Genomic DNA, 21,727 nt, shown 5'->3' with positions numbered 1-21,727 from the left:
AAACAGTAAGGCAAAGAAAGCCTAATAGATCCCCAGCCAATAAAAGGACAGCCAGAGGTGGCAAGTTAGAAAATACCTGCAAATAGATTGGGATCATATCAGGAGGGGGGTGGTTATGAAAGGAAGCAATTTTATCTCACCCAGACACGAGTTTGCTTATCCCCATCAGGGTTCCAATGCACGTGCAGTAGAGTATGTCCAGGAGGAAACTTGAAGCAGAGGAAATGGTTGGTGGGGAACTTGTGACATTCCCGATGCTGTTGGACTACAACTCCCATCATCCCTAACAGTTGGCCATACTGGTTGGGGCTGATGGGGGGTGAAGTCCGATGCCATCTGGAGAACCACATGTTCCATCTCAAGAGTTAAGCAGTGCCACATCTATTGGTGCCATTCCTCTGTTCCAAAAGCAAACACCCGAGACTACTTATTTTTATACTGTCAATGTTGCATTACAAATGTCCACTCGTCTACTTTGCCCCTTGGCTGCTTGTCCAGCCACGAACAAGGCAAGACAGAAGTATCTGTGTTCGTTTGCCAGCTGGACCCAACAGGCCTTTGAAGTCTCAGCCTGAGCTTGGCAGTTCCTATCCTTGGTTAATTACCGCTTAATCTATTCAAGGCCTAGGTGGCAGGTAATCCTGACACAAACTGATGGTGATCCAAGCTTAGTGTGTACTAGAGTTAATTCTGGGCACACCTCTTCCCTACAGGAAGCTAAAATCATCTCATACAAGTTTTAAGAATTAATCTTTGTAGGGGTTGGGGAGAGAAATGCAATGGACTCTGCTTTGAAAATGTGCTGTTTATTTTGCAGCTGAAATATATGCAGGCTTCAAAAGGAATAAAACAGCCCAAAGGCAATAAGAACCAGCCTCACTGTCAGTACTGCAGTCTATTTATTAAATAGAGATCAGTATATTTTATTAAAATATGAACATGTGAGGAGATAATAATGCAGCCAAGAGAACAGCTCAGCAGTTGCCCCTTCCCGTAAGAGACAGGAAGCAAAACAGGTGCTTCCTCCAGCAGTTTGGAGAGAGTGGCTGTGAGCGGTGATGAATTTAGAAAGCCAGGCTCTTCAATAAATTTATCATCATTGTTAGAATTGACGGGACTCCCACTTACAGCATCTGACCCATTAAACAGAGACCAAGGAGGGCCACGTGCAGACAACTCTGAGCCAGGTGGAGCACAGGCCAAACTCAATAGAAGGCAGCTTCCAATGTCATTACCTGCTTCCAGTAGAGTAGTGTCTGTTTATTGTAAGGAATTTCCAGACAGCATTCCTAATTTGCTGCAGCAAAAACCAGGGAGATAGTATGGGAAATCTTTCTACGATAGAAGAAATATGGCAACTAATAATTATGCTTATCAAGGTGTGGAGATGATGCGTGACTGAATGCTTCTCCTGCAGCAGAACTCTTTCTTGGAGAGGCACTGAGAGCTTGCCCATCACACTAAGCAAAACCATGACTTAACATGAACATGCGGGTGCTTAGGCTTTGCTCCTTCCTGGTTTTGTTTTTTTTTTAGGTCACTGTTGCATGGAGCTAAGCCAGAGTCTGGCTTAGCATGCCATCAGATCCTGGGCTCTTCGCCTAGCTCAGAAGCCAAGTTTTGTCCTACGATTACAGATTGCAGTTAAGGGCATAAGACCTTACTCAGGATCCCACAAAGGCCAAACCTTGGCTTAATTGCTGTCACATGTTGACCTAAGCAGTCTAGGGAGGAGCAAAGCAGGTGCGAGCTCTTCTCAGGGAGCCATCACGTTCAAGTGGTCATGGTAAGTCAGTCTGTGGCTTGCCATAATGTGCAAAGCAGCATGTAGACTGTCATTAACCAGGAGCTGGCCTGGTTTGATCATTTGTAGAAGACTCCAACTCCCATTAGCTCCAGCCAGCATGGCCAATAGTCAAGGATGATGGGTGCTGTTGTCCAGCAATATCTGGAGGGTCACAGCTTGCCATGTGGAGCATAGTATGGGAATCCTCTCTTACTGAATAAAGGATTTAATGTTCTCAGTAAAATTAGCTGTAGGAAATAAGGGATAAACCCCTCCACAAACACAAACACAGACAAGGAAATGGGAAGCAGGTCATGGTACTAGGAATTCTGCCATTTCAAGATTTGCTGGATGTAAACCTGCTGGGCAGTTCACCATCCCTGCAGAGGTGAGGAGCAGAATGCCCCACAGCTGAGAGCAAGGTCAAGAGGATCCCTTGAGAAGCTGTCCTTTCACTTATGGCAAGCCTTGTCTAAAGCAGGAAGAGGCAAGTGTTGTTGCAACGTTTTCTCCTGTAAGCATAAATTCCAATAATATTTTCTCCCAGATACACCTTTGGGGAGAATAGCTTTTTAAGTTACATATATATATTTATATTTATATTTATATATATATTTACTATAATCCTTAGCATGCAAGTGCTACTACATGTGATCAAGATGAAACCAAGCCCTGGGCCACTGAGCAGCCAAGTGGCAGGGAACCCACAATTCTCCTCCAGCCATCAAGGTCTAATAGGACAGCCACTTACCTGTAATGCTAAGGAGATACTGCACTCAAAAGGAAGGGAAAGAAAGAAAAGGCATTTCCTTCAATGATACCAAAAAGTGCTCTCCATTGCACACAATCCCAAAAGGCAGGCAATTCTTTCCTATGAAAGCAGATATGGTGCTCCTCCTCCAGGGAGTGGAATTGGGATTGCCAGTCACAAGATCACACAAAGCCAGGCATACAGTGCAGGCATCAAGGGGCAACCAGCAGCACTGGGGTGTTCAAGACGTTTTAGCACCAGCCAGTAGTTGCTGCCTAATGGAACCAGAGGTGATGATGCAACCACTCGCTATGGCCAAGATGATTTAAATGTACTTCATTGTATTTATAGGCTCTGGCCATGGATGCTGTCAGGGCTTCGCGGATACCAGGGTTCACTGTCGAAGCCCCGTTCTCAGTGCCAGAGCTCATCTGTGGAATATAGCATAGTGAGTGCTTTCCAGCATGGGCAGAGCACCTTCCCTTCACTACTGAGCAGCCACCAGCCAGCCTCCCATTTGCCTGGGAATAGGAGGAAATGGCTCTCAGGGCAGAGGATGCTGCTTCCAGCTAGAGCACAACCCTAGCTGCTCCCATTTTAGAAATCAGGCACAGCATCCAAAAGATAAGCCTCATTCTCCCCTTCCCATTAAAAAAAATTCGTATCAAAAGCTAAGTGAGGAAGACTTTTCACTTCCGTCAACATTCAACAGGTCTTCCAACTCTGATTTACAAATTCAGAATCAAGTGTGGTCCTTTTTTTTTACAGTACCAAAACAATTCAGGGGCCAAGATTTATTTGTATCACTTGAATCCGAATATTGTCCCCATCCCCCCTTTAAAAAAATAGAAATGCAGGATGTACACAAGGGATGGTGAACATGGTGTCCCCCAGTCTGTTGTTGGACTCCAACTCCCATCACCCCTCACCATAGGCTGTGTTTCCTAGGGATGATGAGAGGTGCAGCCCCAAACCTCTGGAGGGTGCTAGGTTGGGGAAGGCTGAGCTGCACAAACCCCAAAATTGTGCCAGGATATTCAAGATGTGAAGTCCTTCTTAAGCTCCAACGTGAATGAAGCAAAAGAGAGAATGTTTCACACAAGAGTCTATAATACTGTCAAGGCAGATGCAAGCACCAAATGGGAAGCTAGAGCAGAGCTGAAATGTGTTGCACAAAATACCACAAGAGTGTCATTTGGAGTGCAACAAAGCACAGTGAAGGAGCCTGTGGGGAGGAGGGTGTCAGCTGAGGACAGCTGCTCCCTAGAAAACTAATGTGGCAGCAGCCAACTCTCTGGCCTGTAGAGTGGGAGCAAAAGCATCTGCGGTCTCGCGCAGCTGACCTCAATGTGGTTGTGGGCCACTGCCTGTTATGCAATTTCCCCACTTTTACATCACAAGCGAGGCTCCAGCCAGAATTTTGGCCTAGAACAGATGCCTGCCTACACAGAGCAAGGTATCGGATCTGTCACACAACCAAACGGCAAACCCTGAGCTATAAATAAAATCCAGCCCCCGGCTGACTCTTGCGGGCTCCTCAGGAGGAGAGCTGCCTGGGAAACAACTGGAAGAACACACACGTAGAGGCCGTCAAACAAGGCCACCGTACAGCACTGACACCCTCATGCCCAGTCACGGTTGGAGCTGGCAGCTGCGTGGAAGAGTCCAAATCTCTCTCTTTCTGTTGTGCGGGAATGCCCAGCTACATTTGCATTGCAGAGCAGAAAGCAGATAATGAGCCCAAGGGCCAGCCATGGCCTCAGAACCTGCAGAAGCAGATCTTTGAAGAAGACTTGATATATAATGGCTGTGGAATGCATAGAGACAGGGGAAGGGAGGGGTCCAGAGACAACTTCATTCAGTTGAGCCACAGAAGGGCTGGTCCCTTGGCCACTCCGCATCAGGCTAAGCACTGTCAGGAAGCTCTGCAGATAATGCAATGGGGAAATCTGTGCTTCTTATCTCTTCAGTTTACATCAGGCAGCTTCAGTTTATATCCTGCCAGCACCAGGAGATGTGCTGGGTCAAGCCCTCTAGCTGCCTGGCGGAGTAGTGGTAAGGTGATGCCCTTCCAGAGTGCCAGTCCGCAGCTACATCTCACTGGGGAAGAACCCCAGCTTAGCTATGGACATTTCCTTTCTGAGACGCATGATTTCCCAGTACATCAATTCCACTGCAAGGGGAGAGAGGAAGAGAGAGAGAGAGGAGAGTGAAGCACCAGAGAGAGCCATAAAGTAGAAGACAAGTACGCCTCTTTGCTCTACACTGGGGTGGAGAACCTGTGGCCCTCCAGATGTTGTTGGATGACAACTTCCATCACCCCGAACCATTGATTGTGCTGGTTAGGGCTAATGGGAGCTGGTATCCAATAGATTCTACATCCTCCTTTTGGAAAAGCCAACCCATCTAGTGTCTAGAAGAGCAACACAGCAGGCTGATGTTCAGCTTGTCTTTTTTTAAAAATACATTGATTAAATGTACATACCACCCATCATCCATTAACATTAGAAGCAGCACCTTCTGAATGTCACTAATGAAGGCTAAGGATTGGCAAAGCTACTTCCCTTGTGGGTTAGAGGCATGGTGTTAGGATACTCTTTTTAAGCATATGCTTTGACATTTCTGACACCGCATCTTTCCCCATGCACTGATCTGGCAAGTATCTGTGGACCAGAGCTTGGTTTCAAAGGGGCCAAATTCTACCAGGATCAAACCTGGACTTGCAGCCAACCAAACTTCTCCTTCACCTTGCTCATCTCGTTTTATCTGGTTTCCCTGCCCCTCGCTTTGCATTCTGCCTCACACTTCATTTGGCTAGTGTGGAAATGTCATTCATCTTCAGCCTGCCTTGGGTAAAAATGACATGCTTTGCAGAAGAATCGATCCCTCCCTCTTGGGAGCTCCTTGCCAAGTCTCTGAAGGAAAAGCTGAGCTCTGAGTCAGCAGTTCCTCCATGCTAGGAAGTGGTTGCACAGTCTTAGGAGCTAGCCAGTAAGCAACAAGCCAAGACTTCACATCCAAAATGGGAAAGGCCTACACATCACGTACCATCCTGCCTCACCAGTCCCTGCTGGATGTAACGGATATAGGTGAAGAAGTTGCATACTGCTGTAATCTGGAAAAATAAAGAGGGAGGGAGTACTGGTTAGAATGTTGGACTAGGACCAGGGAGACCAGGATTCAAATCCACACTCAGCCATGAGGCTCACTGGATGATTTTGGGCCTCTTAAGCCTAACCTACCCCACAAGGTTGTTGTGAGGATAAAATGAAAAGGGGGGACAGACCATGTATACCACCGTGGGCTTCATGGAGGAAAAGTGGGATATAAATATAATAAAATATTATTAGTAACAACAACAATTGACATACTGATAACTAAAATATTTACAATATATTGATATACATTTATAAGTTACATATTTATGCAGCCTTTGCAAAGAATGGGCTCAACAGAAGAGGGAAAACATGTCTCAACAGGAGGAAACAATGGGTCTTTGGATTCACTACAGGATTATTTTGGTATCCTACAAAGGAACAGAAGCCACATTAGAGAAGGAGAGGCAAATCCAATATGACTAAGAGAGTTTCATGAAGTTTTTAAAAAATGGAAAAAAGAGGCTCAGGTATGTTTATAAGGATAAACATAGCAGATATGGCAAAGAACATTTGTGTGTGTGTGTTTCAGGGCTTTTCTGCACACTGTGAGCAATAATGTGTTCTAATGATTGTGTTTTATGCAAACACATGGCTTAGAGAATATCAAATATTCCAGTGAGAGATTTGAATATGTATTTGGTGGTATTACTATGATTACTATATGGGGGAATAGAATGAAGAGAGGTAACTCCTCAGAACCATTTGCAGACTTCCACTGAAAAAGTAAGGAAGCATTTTATTTGATTACTTGGAACCCATAATGAATTCCTTAAATGAAAAATGGAACAGTGTTATGTGGATATCTTCAGTTTAACAGCAAACTCTGTTGGTGAGTGCTGATAGATTGGAGCCAAACCCCAAAGTTTATAGAAGTGCAATATATTTAAAAAACCTACTGAGGAAAAACCCACAAAGAACAGCCCAATGCAGACTGAGCCTGACCAAGAGCAAAAGAATGCTGTGTGTCAGTTGGGAAAGCAAAATGGAACCAGGTTTTCATTTTGGGTGAGGGGGGTAGCAAGAAGCGAATGCCTTGCTAGAACCCTTTAGCATCTTGGAGGATCAGATGACTGGCTGGTTCCATGAAGAGGAGAACCTCAGCTGGGAACAGGTCCCACTTGTGTAATATCCACCACTTCACAGCTTACTTAATGCATCTGATGAATTCAGCTCTGGTTGAGCCTGAAAAATACATGTTAGACTTAAAAACACAGTTTGTTTTGTACACGAGCAGTATGTACAAGAGCACTGGGTGCTTCAGAAATGGCAGAAGGACATCATGTTCTCAGCAAAACAAAAGACTGCACACATTTGTAGTGCAAGTGTTAACTTCCACAGGATCATGCTGAGGACCAGACAGTTCCATGTGATGGTTGTTGCCCCTGCCCCTATGCAAATAATCTCAGGGCTTCTTGGGAGACTTACCCTGGCCCTGCAGGAAGGGGAGATGTAGTAGTAATTCCCAGAGTCTCCCAGCTTGATGCGATGCCTACAGGCCCGAGACAGGCCACTTAGAGCACATTTCCTGCAAAAGGGGAGAAAGAAAAAGCAGGTTGTCCTCAAAAGACAGCTCATCAAAGGAATGAAGAAGAAAGAGAGAAGCCAAACTATGCTGGTGATTAGTGAAAGCCAAACCAAGAGCACCAGTTTAATGCATGATGTTATTGAGAACGTTGGGATATGGAATTTTAGAGACATATTCTTCAAGATACTGTACACCATATTCTTGTTTCATCACTTTCAGTTATTTGCTACCCTTAGCAAACAGGGGATACAGTGATGAAGGCTGCAATCCTAAGCATATTTCTTAGGGAAGAAGCCCCACTGAACTCAGTAGGGCTTACTTATAAGCAGCGCTTTTTTCGGGGGGGGGATGCAGGGGGATGCATACCCCTAAACATTTTGTGAATCTAAATTTGGCCTCATTGAGGCAAAGTATTTCAATATGAGTAGGAAAATGAGAGTACTTCTAAACATTTTTTTAAAGAAAAAAAAAGCACTGCTTATGAGTAAGCATGCTTAGGATTGGGTCATGTGTGAAATGGAGGCTTCCCAGGCTACTTGCAGGCAGGCAAACTTTCTTGCATCTGTGTTTGAAAGTGAAAAATGTTAGTGAAGCATTAGGTACTTTTTTGGCAGTTCTGAAAGCCAAGTGGGTTTAATATTCCAGAATAACACTGAAAATTATTGGCCAGAGGTCTCTTTAGGCTTTCATACCCAGCACCACAGAAAGTCAGGGCATCAGCTTCAAAGAGAATTCCAAGCAAGGAACCACCAGGAATTTTTAAGAGTTACTTTCTAGTTCCAACTTCAAGGCCATTAGTAAGTAGGCAAGTTAGTAACTTATTAGTGGAGCAAGGCATCCTTTCATCGTTGCCTTAAAATAAGTAACTTACGTTACAATTTGGGACCGGAAGCCACTGTGAGAAGAAACAAGAGGAGGAAACCAAAATCAGGATGAAAATACAGAAGGTGTTCTGTTTGGCATGCCCCAAAAAACATGGTTGATGCTGGAGAAAAACTTTTTTTAAAGAGGGGAGAGAGAAAATCCATGTGATTTCAGTCATGCCCTTGGCTTCTGATACTATGGAAGGTAAGTCTTCACCTACATGAGCTGTTGCTCAGAAAAGGAGAACCTTGAGTTTAACCTGCCCATCAAAGGCCCTGCTCTCCATCCTGTTGAGACCAGACAAGTGGGGACATAAGTCAGGACCATTTTAGTGATGGCACAAAGACTGGAATGCCTCCACGCTCCCTTGCTTTCTGCTTTTAAGTATGCAATAAAGAGCTTTTCATTTGAACAAGTTTCTAATGGTCAATATTCTCTTGTTTTCATGGCTTGCTGCCTTTTTAGCTTGATATGCAATTCTAGCTTTATTCTATGAGGTGTATTCCTTTTGTTGTTCCTCCTTTCACAGAAGGCTCTTTGCACTCAAAAACCATCCCTGCATACTTGGGTGAATTTATAACTACACTGTTCCAAATGTACCAAAATGCCCACCCCCCACCCCCACAACAACCTTCTGGGGCAGCAGTTATTAAGCACAGGGATTTCCTGATGGTGGCACCATATTTATTAGTATTGGGTATTATTCTTTTACATATTTATAAACGGCTTCATTACCTGAGGCTATGAAAGCAGTGTCCAAGATAAATATTAAGTAATAATACAAAAAACAAAAATTCTAAAAACAAAAATATCTGCAAACCCTTATGGGGAATCTGTGGCCCTCCAGAGGCTGTTGAATTCCAACTCCCATCAGTCCCAGTCAGAATGGCCAATAGCAATAATGGGAGGTTTCCCTCCTCTGCTTTACAACTCCCTTCTTGTTTGCCTATTTGATTGCAAAATTCATTGCAATGCAGCTTTATTTTTGTGCCCGTTCAAGATTTCATTCCCCTCCCCACTTTTGCTGTCATTGATTCCTTCCCTGCTTTGATTTCTCCTTCCTATCTTGTGAGTCACATGGGGCATGCTGAAAAGTGGGATATAAAAGGAAGGAATAAACCAGTTGCACTCCATGAACAGCTAGCCAGCATTTCCCTCTGCTAAGGCAACAGCTCCTGGAGGAGGCCAGATGTGTATCTGTGTGAGGAGGGAAGGGAGGCAGCAGAGGCGGCCGATGTTTCCTTACTTTGGTCCACCGCATTCAATGGCCGACACCTTCACCACAGGCAGCGCCTGGGTAGCCACGGGTTCAATGGTGAGCGTGTTCTGCTCCACAGCTGCCTGAATCAGCTCTGAGAGCTGCAACAAATAAAACAAAGGCAGGGAAATCAAGGCAAGGTTCCAAGGAGGGAGCAGTTGCTGGAACAAATCCCAGCATGTCAGCTCTCTCAAAACCTCGGTCCAAACCTTTTTTAATCTCACCTCATGCTTAGTAAAGTCCAGACATGGGCCTACATCTTCCTGGTAAATCCTTTCGAGGAAAGAAGATGATTTATCTAAAGTTGGAGACTCTTTCCAAGCCTGGAATTCGGCAAACAAGATGGAATCCACCTACGGCGACAAAGAAACACAGAAGAGCAGACAATGGGGTGAGGGGAGAGACAAAGAAGTCAGCAGGGTTTAGCGTACAAGAACCAAGAGGTTACCTTAGACTAAGCAGTATTTGGTGTGCAACCTGTGAGGCAAACAAGCAGAATAAGTGTGGCCTGTGGGTCAAAACAGCAGACTTCATTGCCTTGGAATCTGTAAGACTCCAGACACGAAGCAATGTCTACAAGAAGAAAAAGAGGGCCATGCCAAGGGAAATAGCATTAGGAGACAGCATACTTTCTATCCATCCTAATACCAGATAAATTTAAGCAATGGGAGCGTTTACCTTTAGCTGCAAAATGCCCAAGCCAGTATGTGTCCACACACCCACTGCAGGAGCTGTGGAAGGTTAATTTCTTCTTCAGGATGAATGCTTACTGTCGCCACCCAGATGTTTTGGATTCCCGACTCCCATCAGTCAGCATGGCCAATGGCCAGGGAGTTGGAGACCATTGACATCTGGAAGGCCACAGGTTCACCAGCCCTGTGCCAATGGGAGATAGAAGAACAGCAGCCACTAAGCACGTTTATTCCACTGCCATCCCATGTGGTGCCTGTCTGCTGTGAGCTTAGCTGCCACCTTGCTTTGCTGGAGAGAACTCACTTCCCATCCAAGCAAACAAGGGTCACCCAAAGTCCACGGGGAAAAACAGGCAAATTTTATCGTGCTGATCTTGGGCCCAATTCTAGAACCCAGAAACAAGCTTGTTGGGAGGGGAAATCAGCATAAGGAGCCCTCCATTGAAGGCCTTTTATGGGACACTGCAGAAAGGCAAAAATACTCCAGGGAGCAGGCTCACAAGACAAAAGACACCCATAGCTTAAACTTGCAAGGGGTCAGGTAAGCCCTGATTCCTTGAAGATTCTGGTCACCTTTCTCCGCAATTACTTTCTGGTTTTTGAGCTCTTGTGTTTCCACACTGTGGCACTGTCACATATTACACCCTACACCCTTCCAAATTGTGTTTTTTGTGGGAGGGGGGCATATTGGGTTGTTGTTTTTATTTTTATTAGGTATTTTGTGGTTTTATATCTTGATTTTATTCTGTGAACTGCTCTGAGACCCCTGGGTTTGGGCGGTATATAAATTCAATCAATCAATCAATCAATCATATCCAAAGGCAAGAATACTTCTGCTTTTTCTAACACTCAGTTTTAAAATCCAGAAGTGACTCCAGATTCTCCCTCTTCAGCCAGAAAGTCACTGACGGGATTCCCCAACCACTCCCAGCATGCCTTGCTCTAAAAGATATACACCAGAGTTTAGGGCACCCTGGGATTCAAGGCCTATCAGCAAAAGCGGCGCTATTTTTCTAGAGGAGGTGGTGCCAGAACTCACAATGAAAGCCTCCCTTGTTCTCTTATAATGGCAATGGTGCCCACCTGAAAAAATGCCCTGAGCAGAAACAACTGTACTATGCTGTGTCCAGTCACATCTTTAAACGAGTTAGCTGCTTCCCAAGCTGAATATTTAAGAAGAATTTGTTCCCTCGCCTGCCCCCACCATGCTGAAGAGAAGAAACAGCTACAACACAGGCATGATATAACCATGAAAAAAGTTCCTCCTGGCCCCCCCGGGAAAGGTCTCAACCAACAGCATACAAGCGCTATGTTACAGAGACTGCTCACCTGACACCGGGAGGCAACTTCAGAGCCACAATATGGGGTGAGGGAAGGGAGGAAACAATTAAAGAGAAAACAGAACAAAAATGGGTGTTAGTATTAAAGAAAGAACGGAAAGCGGTGGGGAGCTGTAAGAGGCTACTGCATCCAAGCCTTCCTGCTTTCCCCGAGCAGGACAAACCGATGTCAAGGAGAACGAGGCTCTTGTGCCCTTGAGTGGTTTTGTAGAAGAGATTTCACCTCAAGCTTGCTTAAAAGGCTTTGCCTGTCAAAACCATCTCTTTGCCAGAGAGACTAGAAAGGCGGGCGAGCCCCGTCCTCCTCCTCCCCATCGGGTCACCCTGCTGCCACCCCAAATGGAGAGAGAGATTACCTGCCATGAGAGAGAAGAGGAGAAGGAAGAGTCTGATGCCAGGGACTGCCAGCCTGGCTCATAGGTGATGTGGATAGCCTTCGCAGGGACGATACAGAGAAGGAGGGAGAGGAGGGTGGGCACCCCAGACTTTGAGGAATGGGAGGGTCAGACAGATAGGCAGACAAGGTAGCAGGGTCAGGAAGGAAGAAGAGACAGAAAGACAAGGAGAGAAAGCAAAATGGTGTGAGAGGGAGAGAAGATTTGGAAGAGGAAGACTCCGTTCATAAGAAAGCACAAAGCCCCAGGAAGCTGCATAAAGGTGGTAGTCAAAGCAACTCAAGGAATTTTTCAGGTCCTTGCCTACGCCTGCTTTTAAGGTCCCCCTCAACTACATTCCTAGTGTAATTGTTGGCTCTGGCCCGGGGCAACTAAAGAAACTGGCCAGGCTTATGCAATGAGAAGAGGTCAGTTTAAGGCTATTCAATTGCTTTCTGTAGTGGAGCAGAGAAGGGTCTGCAAGTTTCAAGATAAAAAGGACCTTTCCCCTCTGAACCCTAACCTCACCACACACCCCACTCATGTGTCCACCCCCCAATGTGACAGATGCTAAGTAGCCCCTCCTCCCAAAACCTCAAGCGAGAATGCTGACCCATAAACTTGACCCACCTCTTTGAACTCACTGCTGACTGGCTCCACAGGCAGGCCTTGGCTGGCGGCAGTGGCAGCGCCCGCACTGCTGGTGCTCTTATTCCGCCCGTGCCCTTTTCTGAAGACTGCCTTGGAGGGGCTTTGGAGCTGGGGGTGCAACTCCCGGTTGGGGGAAGAAGGCGTAGAAGTGATTACCAGAGTCTTCAAGGCGGTCACCTCCGCCTGCAGCATGTCAATCTGGGTGGCAGGAGACATAAAGGGATCACCAGTGCCATGTTCTCCATGCATCACAGGACCTAGTTCCACGCAGGAAGCAGGTGCTCTGAATGCGATCCAGGGACCTGCCTGCCTGTTTCCTGCAGAACATGTAATGGCTCACCCAAACCCACTCAGTTCTGTTCTCTAAAAAGGAAAAGGGAGTCTGATGAAGTCTAGAGCATCAAGCTGTGCAGCTGAAGCTACATGTGCTACTTGTTCCATGCAGGTGCAGAAACCTATCTAAAATATTAAAAAATATCTAGTGCTTAAGAGCACAAAGGTAAGACTGAAAGTGCATGAGTAATGCCTGGTGAAATCTCAGAAGCCAGAGGGGGGTCAGATGCCCAGAGGTCAGGAGGCATGGGCCGCAGTACTCCACAAAGTTATTCACCCTCATGTCATGCTAATGTGATTGTTCCATCAGGACAAGGATAAAGAGGTGCATTTTCTGCATTTGCTGAAAGCTGCACAATGAAGATGCCTGATGCACATTTATGAGGAGGAACACCAAAACTTAACAGAGGAATCATGAAATATGCAAAACTAAGCATATTTTATTATGGATACAGGTTGCCAAATTCACTGATTCAGAATTTTCATTTGCACAGTATGCTAACGTGGTCCTCCCACACTTATATCTGGGATTCTGTGCTGTGAGTATTGTTACCTGCCCCTCACCAGCCGTGGCTGTCTGTCAGGAGTGCACTTTCAAAAAATCTAGTCACTTCTGTGTTGAACATATGTGAGCTAGTACAGTCTTAGCCACAGTTTCCTACCCCACCTCCACCCCCACTTCTAAAATGGGAAGGTCAAAATGTCAAAATATTTGGACTTGAAACTCAGCACTTCTCAGGGATCTAATAAAAAAATACACCCAAGAATCCAGCTTGTGTGAAGAGACAGAAAGCTTTGCCTAGGACCTGTCAACAGGTGGCACTGCAGCCATATGGTAATGAGATTTTTTTATTACTACATTCTGGACTGCTGGCTACAGATCCTTTTCAGAAACCCTCAGGCATTGTCTCAGAGTTTTGGACATTCAAGTAGTTCTAGAGAAGCTGGTTCTACCAAGTTTATCAAGAAAGGGATTACAGGGACCACTGCATTAGCGAGGAACAACTAACCTTCAATGGCCTCCCTGGCAGACGGACTGGTTAGGTGGGGCCACCTACCACTGCATTCCCTTGCTTTTTGCTGGGAGCTGTTATATGGGCAGGCGAAATTTGAGACAGGGACCTTGCAAGCCTGCTGGAGTGGAACTGCACTGCTCTAGGCATTAATTATGTGTCCTCTCCACCCAGTGCGCTCTGCAAACCTCTTCCCTTTCAGCTAACAACAGAACGTTTGCAGGAATTATACATAAAGACCAAGCAGGCTTTCTTCCAGGTAGACATATGTCAAATAATACAAGGAATTTAATTGATATTTTGGAAAAATTACAAGTTAATATCAATACGAAAATAGTATTGATATTTATTGATGCTGAGAAAGCCTTTGATAATATCTCTTGGAGTTTTATGAAGAAAAATTTGCAAGGGATGGGGGTGGGAGAAAGGTTTGGAAACGGTATAGGGGCGATTTATTCTGAACAAAAGGCAAAGTTAATTGTGAATAATGCGGTTACAGAAGAAGTCAAGATAGAGAAAGGGACACGACAAGGCTGCCCAATTTCCCCTCTACTTTTTATTTCAGTCCTGGAGATATTGCTGAACATGATTAGAAGGGACCAACAGATTCAGGGTATACAGGTAGGAGTGAAACATTATAAATTAAAAGCCTATGCAGATGACCTAGTTTTGACATTACAGGAGCCAATCCCTAGTACTAGAAGAGCTTTGGAATTAATACAAGAGTTTGGTCAAGTGGCAGGGTTTAAACTCAACAAATCAAAAACTATGGTTTTAGAGAAGAACTTAACACAAATGGAGAAGGATAGGTTTCAGAGAGAAACAGGTTTAACGGTGGTGAAAAAAACAAAATACCTAGGGGTGAACATGACTTCAAAGAATGTTAATTTATTTAAGGATAACTATGAAAAATGTAGGTCTGAAGTGAAAAAAGATCTTGAAATATGGACAAATTTAAAATTATCCTTACTGGGTAGAATAGCAGTTATTAAAATGAATGTATTGCCAAGACTATTGTTTCTGTTCCAATCGCTACAGATAATTGACAAGATGGATTGTTTCAAGAAGTGGCAAAAAGAAATTTCTAGATTTGTCTGGCAGGGCAAAAAGCCCAGAATTAAATACAAAATTCTTACTGATGTGAAGGAGAGAGGGGGGTTTGCCCTGCCGGACTTTAAACTATATTATGAGGCGGCGGCTTTTTGCTGGCTGAAGGAATGGCTACTTCTTGAGAACACAGACATTCTTGATCTGGAAGGGTACGATAATGCTTTTGGATGGCATGCATATTTGTGGTATGGCAAGGATAAAGTACAAAGGTCGTTCAAAAACCATATTGTCAGGAAAGCGCTGTTTAATGTCTGGGTCAGATATAAAGATCTTTTGGAGAATAAAACCCCAAGGTGGCTCTCTCCAATGGAGGCTAAGGCCTTAAAAAAACTTAATATGGAATCTAAATGGCCAAAATATTGTGAAATTTTGGAGCAGGAGGGAGATAAATGGAAATTGCAGAGTTATGAGAAACTTAAAGATAAGGTGCGTGACTGGTTACATTACTTTCAAATAAGAGAGGCCTATAATTTGGACAGGAAAAATGGCTTCCAGGTGGAAAAATCGAAGCTGGAAACAGAATTACTAGAACCCAGGGTTAAGGTATTGTCGAGAATGTATAACTTGCTGCTGAAATGGAATACCGAGGATGAAACGGTCAAATCTGCTATGATAAAATGGGCACAAGATATTGGTCATAATATTATGTTCGCTGACTGGGAATGGTTGTGGACCACCGGTTTGAAATTTACAGCATGTAATGCCTTAAGAGAGAATATTATGAAAATGATGTATAGGTGGTACATGACCCCAGTCAAGCTTGCAAAAATCTATCATTTGCCCGATAATAAATGTTGGAAATGTAAAGAGGTTGAAGGTACATTCTTTCACCTTTGGTGGACGTGCCCAAGGATCAAGGCTTTCTGGGAGATGATTTATAATGAAATGAAAAAGGTATTTAAATACACTTTCCTAAAGAAACCAGAGGCCTTTCTCCTGGGCATGGTCGGCCAATTGGTGTTAAAGAAGGATAGAACCTTTTTTATGTATGCTACTGCAGCAGCAAGAATACTCATCGCAAAACACTGGAAGACACAAGATCTACCCACCTTGGAAGAATGGCAGACACAAGTAATAGACTATATGGAATTGGCAGAAATGACCGGCAGAATCCGAGATCAAGGAGAAGAGTTGGTGGAAGAAGACTGGAAGAAGTTCAAAGTTTATCTACAAAATCATTGTAAAATCTATGAGTGCTAAGGGCAGTGTAAATGAAATGATGGGGTTCCAGTGATTAGGATAAGGAAGAGTATAAAGGGAAAGATAAAGGATAAAATGAATTTGAATGAGCTTGCTGAAAAAACTTTTAAAGTGGAATACAAGAAGGGAGGCGGGAGGAAGTAAGGAAAATAAGGTTTTGAAGACTATTAGAATGAACCAGAGTTTTCTTTTAATGTTTCTGCTATTATTATGTTGAATCTTTTGTATGTTTTTGTTTTTTATGTTTTTTGATATTGTTTGTATTTTTGATGTTTGTTGTTTGTTGTTTCGAAGTTTGTTATATTTTGTGAAACTTAATAAATATCATTAAAAAAAAAAAAGCTAACAACAGAACGTTTGGCCATATCTGCTCTTAGCCTCACAAGCGTTCCCTGTGTCCCGGCTGGAACTGAGGCACAAAGATGCACCTCTGTCCTTGATCTTGCTTGCATATTTATTAAATGCCTCGCATCCTTGTTCCCAAAAAGCCACTTGGAACTGTGACTGAATTGAGCATTCATCCAAAACAGTCACAACATGAGCAGCCACTGCCAAGTAATGCCAGAAGCCTTCGGATAAAGAGCAGGCACAGAATCCTGGGCCAAAAACGGAGGAGTGCAGAGTCATCTGAAGAAATTTTCTCATGGTGGAGGACCCAAGTTAAGACATTGTGTATCAGGGTGGGAAACCCTTTTTTCAGGCATTCCCTTCTGGGAAGCTTTCAAGGGAGCCAAACTTCAGAGGTGAGCAGAGGGTCAGAGGCAAGAGAGGGTGGAGCAACAGTAGGCCATATTCCAGCCAAGAATGCAGAGGTTTCCACACACACAAACACCCCCAAAATCTCTCCTTTACAGGCAAGTTAAGAGGGGTTACCACAGCCCAAGAAGATGATCCAGCCAGGCAAAAGCACATGCGGACCATGAGGAGCAGGGCCAGGGAGAGGCGAGGCTTGGGCTGAACGGGTGTGAGCTGCAGAAGGTTTGAGGCCTAGTCAGGGAAGAAAGACTTAGGGAGCTGGGTTTGCTGCCTGGGCCTGAGGTTTCCCATCCTGCTGTATGTCTTTTCCAAACTCAAAAAGGTCTAGAGCAGTAGGTCCCAAACTTGCTTTGTTTCTCTTTTCATGGAACGTGAGTTGGACCAATGAGAAAGTCACCTTTACCTGCTCCTTGCCGCATATTAGCCCTTCTTTCAAACTGCCCCCCACATTCTGCTGGCTGCCAACCTCTGCACATTCAGTGCAAAATCTGAAAAGGAGAGCTGGCACCCCCCCACACACACACACACTTAGAGGCATGCTAAAGGTTCCCCATGTAATCAGGAAACCCAATCTCATGAAGAGCCAATGCATGAAGGTTTTCTTTACTGGACATTATGCGGACTTCTGGGGCAGAGCCAGCAGGCATGGTTGCCCTTCCTCCCATGACATGAGTATATGTAAGGGGGACCATGGCTCTCTGTAGCAGAACAGGGCTCACCTTCCCTCGGGCTTCCCTCAGCTGCTTCTCGGATGCTGCTTGCTTGGTGTTTGCCTCCCGCACCATCTTATGGGCTTCCTATAGCAGAGAGAACAAGAAACAAGGGAAAACACACCTGTATACAAAGCAGCAGCATTTGCTAAATGGCACTGTAATATACAAGTTTCCTCCTAGGGCTGGGGAGGTACTACAGAAAATTACATAGAACCTTTCTCTTTTAAAAAAGGAAATTCCTGTCAGAGCTGAGGTACATGATCATGAAAACAACACGATGCAGTTCTTCACTTCTGGTGATGGTTGAAGGGGGTGGAGGACAGGAGAGAATAACCTTTTAATGTTCCTGCATATTAAGTGCCCTGGATAGAGACAACTGTGATGCAGGAAGACATCTAGGTTACAAGCGTCTCATTGACATGCTAGTTTTCTGTGAGTGGGCACACATGTAGCCACGCCTGATAATTCTACTGCTTTGTGTAAACTTGTTTCTCAAAAGCAGCTGTGGCATGTTTGATGGGGTAGTGCTACTGTGCCACCTTTCTGGCAGTGCTTCTGTTTGTGAAGATCTGGAGGGAGCAGGGCAGCAGTGAGGGCAGGGGAAGCACTGGGTTGGCAGCAGGCCCAAGCACAGGCAACCGTCCCATCCCCACAACCAAGTGTTTCTCCCACCCTTGCCACTACCATGTCTGCTCCAGATCTTGGCAAACAGAAGCACAGCCACAACTGAGAGGGCAGCACCCCATCCCACACACTGTGACTGCTCAAAAGTGCCTCAGAAGAGGATGTGAAGGTGATAAGGGTTTAAATATGTGCACTCATACAGACACACACCACATGCCTGTTCCGATTACATAAGGAAGGCCTGAAAGTGGTTCCTAAAGGTGAACAACACCATCTTGGAGGCTCTGGGATTCATTTCAGGCCAGGCACGAGACGGTACCTCAAACAAGCTTGCGGTTAACTCCTCCAGCTCCTGCTCCAGCTGCTCTCTGACTTTTGAAAGTCTCTCGCATTCTTCATCCTTCAACTTCAACTCCTGCAGAGTAGAACATGCAAGTAAGCGAAACAGCACACCTGGGGCAAAGGCTCCTTGGCCACAGTCACAGATATAAGGAGTCAGCAGGCACCAAGTCACACCTCATAAACAGTGGCTTTCCAAGGCCTTAGCCAAAAGCCTTTCCATGGGCATGCTAAGAAAAGACCTTCTCATGCTGGTGAAACTAAGGCATCACCCCTCATCCCCACAGCTACTGATCAAGGGTTTCTAAGACACCATAATGAAAAACAGCGTGTTTTCCTACCTTGGGCTTCCATATATGTCACAAAAGATTGAACAAAGATACCGGTACTTAACTGTCAGCATTAACTCTTATCTCTGGCCTACAGGCAAATATTTGGTGGGTGGGAAAGGGGAGTTAGGTTAGAATCTATGTCTCCCTTAGGCCAGCACGTATTGTATCTTCTTAGAGAAGAAGAAGAAGAGTTTGGATTTGATATCCCGCTTTATCACTGCCCTAAGGAGTCTCAAAGCGGCTAACAATCTCCTTTCCCTTCCTCCCCCACAACAAACAATCTGTGAGGTGAGTGGGGCTGAGAGACTTCAGAGAAGTGTGATTAGCCCAAGGTCACCCAGCAGCTGCATGTGGAAGAGCGGAGACGCGAACCTGGTTCACCAGATTACGAGTCTACCACTCTTAACCACTACACCAAACTGTCACACCCTCAACACCAGTTTGGATGTTTGGTTATGAAAAAACTACCAGTGCTGTGGTCTGCCTGCTCTGCAACCTAAGGACATACAAGCTGTCCATTGCCCAACAGACATTGAAAGAATAATATCAATTGATTTCTCCAATTTCCTTTAAAGCAAATCACACTTCTTTAATTAAAGAGTGCAATTGTAACTGGAAGAACAGTATGAAAAAACAGTATGAAAAAGGATAAGCAATGTGCACAAGTCCAAGGCCACCACGAATGACCAGAAATATAAAATGTATTCCTATAATGCTTGAAGGTGCACACATGCATTTATAATGCAAACCACACATTATGCAGTGGCATCTTTAATTGAGACTGAGAGATAAAGGCAGACGCTCTTTTTCTGCAATTGGATTCTGGTGTTTTGCCCACTCAGCACCTGTCTTACTCACAAAGCAGCATGAGCCTGCTTTTGACAGAACAGAATCAATACAGAAGGCAAGCAGGTTAGCCTTACTGTGGAGTGAACCCAACACTGTGCAAGCCGCATTCTACTCACTCAACAAGATTTCTCCTTCATTTCCTCCCCACCCCCAGCCCCCTACACTCCCTGCATGGTGCAGTGGGGAGGGGGTGAAGGTGAAGTCCCGTTGCATCAGCATTCATTCCACTCATGCACAGACACCACTGGATACAATCCAAAATGTCAATTGTTCCTTGGAGCAGCTTCCCACTGCATGCTAATAAGAGACCCAGAATGCCCCTTAGTGAGCAATGCAGAAGAAGCTTCACATAGTCACAGATATGTGGGGATGGGCTGCAGCTCAATTGCAGAGCATCTGCTCTGCACCAAAAAAGTCCCTTGCATCTCTGGGAAAGGAAGAAGTCCCAGGAGCTGCTGCCAGTCAGTATGAACTACACTGAGCTACATGGACCCAAGCTCTGACTCAGAAGGCACTGCCCTGTGCCTGTGGCTTGTGCTCACCAATATATGTTCAGAGCTTACCATGGCATTTGGATGTGGCCATCCTGTTCTCCCATCTTGACCAAACCTCTTACCTTCTGAGCTCTGTGGAGCTCTTCTTTCAGGAATTCAGATCCCTTCTCACGGATCTCCACAGAGGAGCTGCGCAAGCGGGAGACGTTGAGTTGCGCCACGGACTGGTTCTCATCCCCACCTGCTGAGTCCTTGGCAGAAGGCTCTGGCTGCTGCAGCTCCTGGCCCCTGTTGCTTGGTGCAAGGGGCTTCCATTGTCCCACCACTGGCTGCTTTTGGAGATGCTGCCGGGTATCCTCAAACTGGGCCTGGCTGTTGGAAAGAGACCAAGGAGCTTTGGGTGGCTAAAAAGGGCTCTCAACACATGGAAGATATGCTCCCATTCCCCCACCACAAGACAAAAGACTGGGAAATGGGAAACACAGGAGTGGCCCTCTGCTGAAAGAGAGAGAGAGATGCAGTGGCGTAGCGTGGGGGGTGCAGGGGGGGACAGCCGCACCGGGCGCAACATTTGGGGGGGCGCGCGCTCGCACTCGCAGCTCTCTGCCCCTACCTGGCTCACTCTCTCTTACTGCAGTGCTGGCTGTCCGAATCCGATCCGAGCTGCCGGGTTGCCGCCCACTGTGGAGGGGGAGGGTGCCAGGCGTGCGTTGCGGTGTGGAGCGGAGAGAGAGCGAGGGAGGGACTATCTGGGGGAGGGACAGTGCAGCGGCCGCCCAGCGCAGTGCTGAGTGTGGGAGAGAACCACACCCGACCAGCCCAGGCAGCAGCAAGGAGAAGCTGGCAGCGGCAGCAGGTTAGGGGTTAGGGGCGCAAATTACTTGCCTTGCCCCGGGTGCTGACAACCCACGCTACGCCGCTGGAGAGATGTGCTCAGAGATTATATGGATCAGGTTAGCCGACGAGAGGGAAGACACCTGCCTTATACTCTGGAGAGATGCTGCTGTCAAGTGTCAACAACAAAGAACCCCGGCAAAACGCAGGAAGGACTTACTGGGTGCAATGCGGGGCTACCAGTTTCACAATGTGTGGCACTTAACATTTAAGAATAAGTTGACACCTAAGTTGACAACACTTTGGGGTACCTCAAAATCCAACAAATTGATTCCGACTTGGTATTGGCTTACGTTGATACAAAAGAAGACAATCAAAATCCAGAATCCCATTATGCTAGAATTTGGAATGTGTGAACCTTTGGCTTTGCCTATCTACTCTATACTGACTTGTATTCGATTGAGAATTTGCTTTTGGATTTTTTAAAATTTCTGACAATTTTCCCTAATTGCCATTTTCCCTGTTTTTATCAGCTCTTGATTTTGTACCTTTCTGGTGTAGGTTTGTAATATGCTTATTACTTTCATTGAAGTCAATTTCTCATAGACTGCAGGTAAGTGGAGAGGGAGGGTTATGTTTTTCTCATCAGTTCTAGGGGAATCCCCAATGAATGCATTATTGCTTTGAACTCCAATTGAATTGTATTTTTGCACTTGTTTTTGAGAGGTACA

At 45.4% G+C, this 21,727-nt stretch overlaps 1 protein-coding gene across 5 annotated transcripts in view; it reads right to left on the bottom strand.

The window, feature by feature from the left end:
• Window positions 1–790: 790 nt before the first annotated feature.
• Window positions 791–21,727, bottom strand: part of RAB3IL1 (RAB3A interacting protein like 1) — a 32,994-nt gene continuing 12,057 nt past the window's right edge. Inside the window, exons 2-12 of one of the 5 annotated variants that reach the window (XM_079988245.1) lie at window positions 20,285–20,534; window positions 18,468–18,563; window positions 17,531–17,608; window positions 12,379–12,597; window positions 11,731–11,859; window positions 9,567–9,695; window positions 9,331–9,443; window positions 8,092–8,115; window positions 7,121–7,220; window positions 5,586–5,652; window positions 791–4,710 (exon numbers count right to left, since the gene is read on the bottom strand). In XM_079988245.1, coding sequence (XP_079844371.1) covers window positions 4,628–4,710; window positions 5,586–5,652; window positions 7,121–7,220; window positions 8,092–8,115; window positions 9,331–9,443; window positions 9,567–9,695; window positions 11,731–11,859; window positions 12,379–12,597; window positions 17,531–17,608; window positions 18,468–18,563; window positions 20,285–20,534 — 1,288 coding nt within the window. In that variant the 3' untranslated portion in view covers window positions 791–4,627. The remainder of the gene's footprint in view (window positions 4,711–5,585; window positions 5,653–7,120; window positions 7,221–8,091; window positions 8,116–9,330; window positions 9,444–9,566; window positions 9,696–11,730; window positions 11,860–12,378; window positions 12,598–17,530; window positions 17,609–18,467; window positions 18,564–20,284; window positions 20,535–21,727) is intronic. The other 4 variants (XM_079988247.1, XM_079988246.1, XM_079988248.1 and 1 more) reach the window with 4 other exon arrangements.

The sequence above is a fragment of the Podarcis cretensis genome, assembly GCF_951804945.1.
Source record: "Podarcis cretensis genome assembly, chromosome: 1".
Lineage (NCBI taxonomy): Eukaryota > Metazoa > Chordata > Lepidosauria > Squamata > Lacertidae > Podarcis > Podarcis cretensis.
Note: the sequence above shows the minus strand (reverse complement) of the source record. Positions and strands in the feature narration are given on the sequence as shown.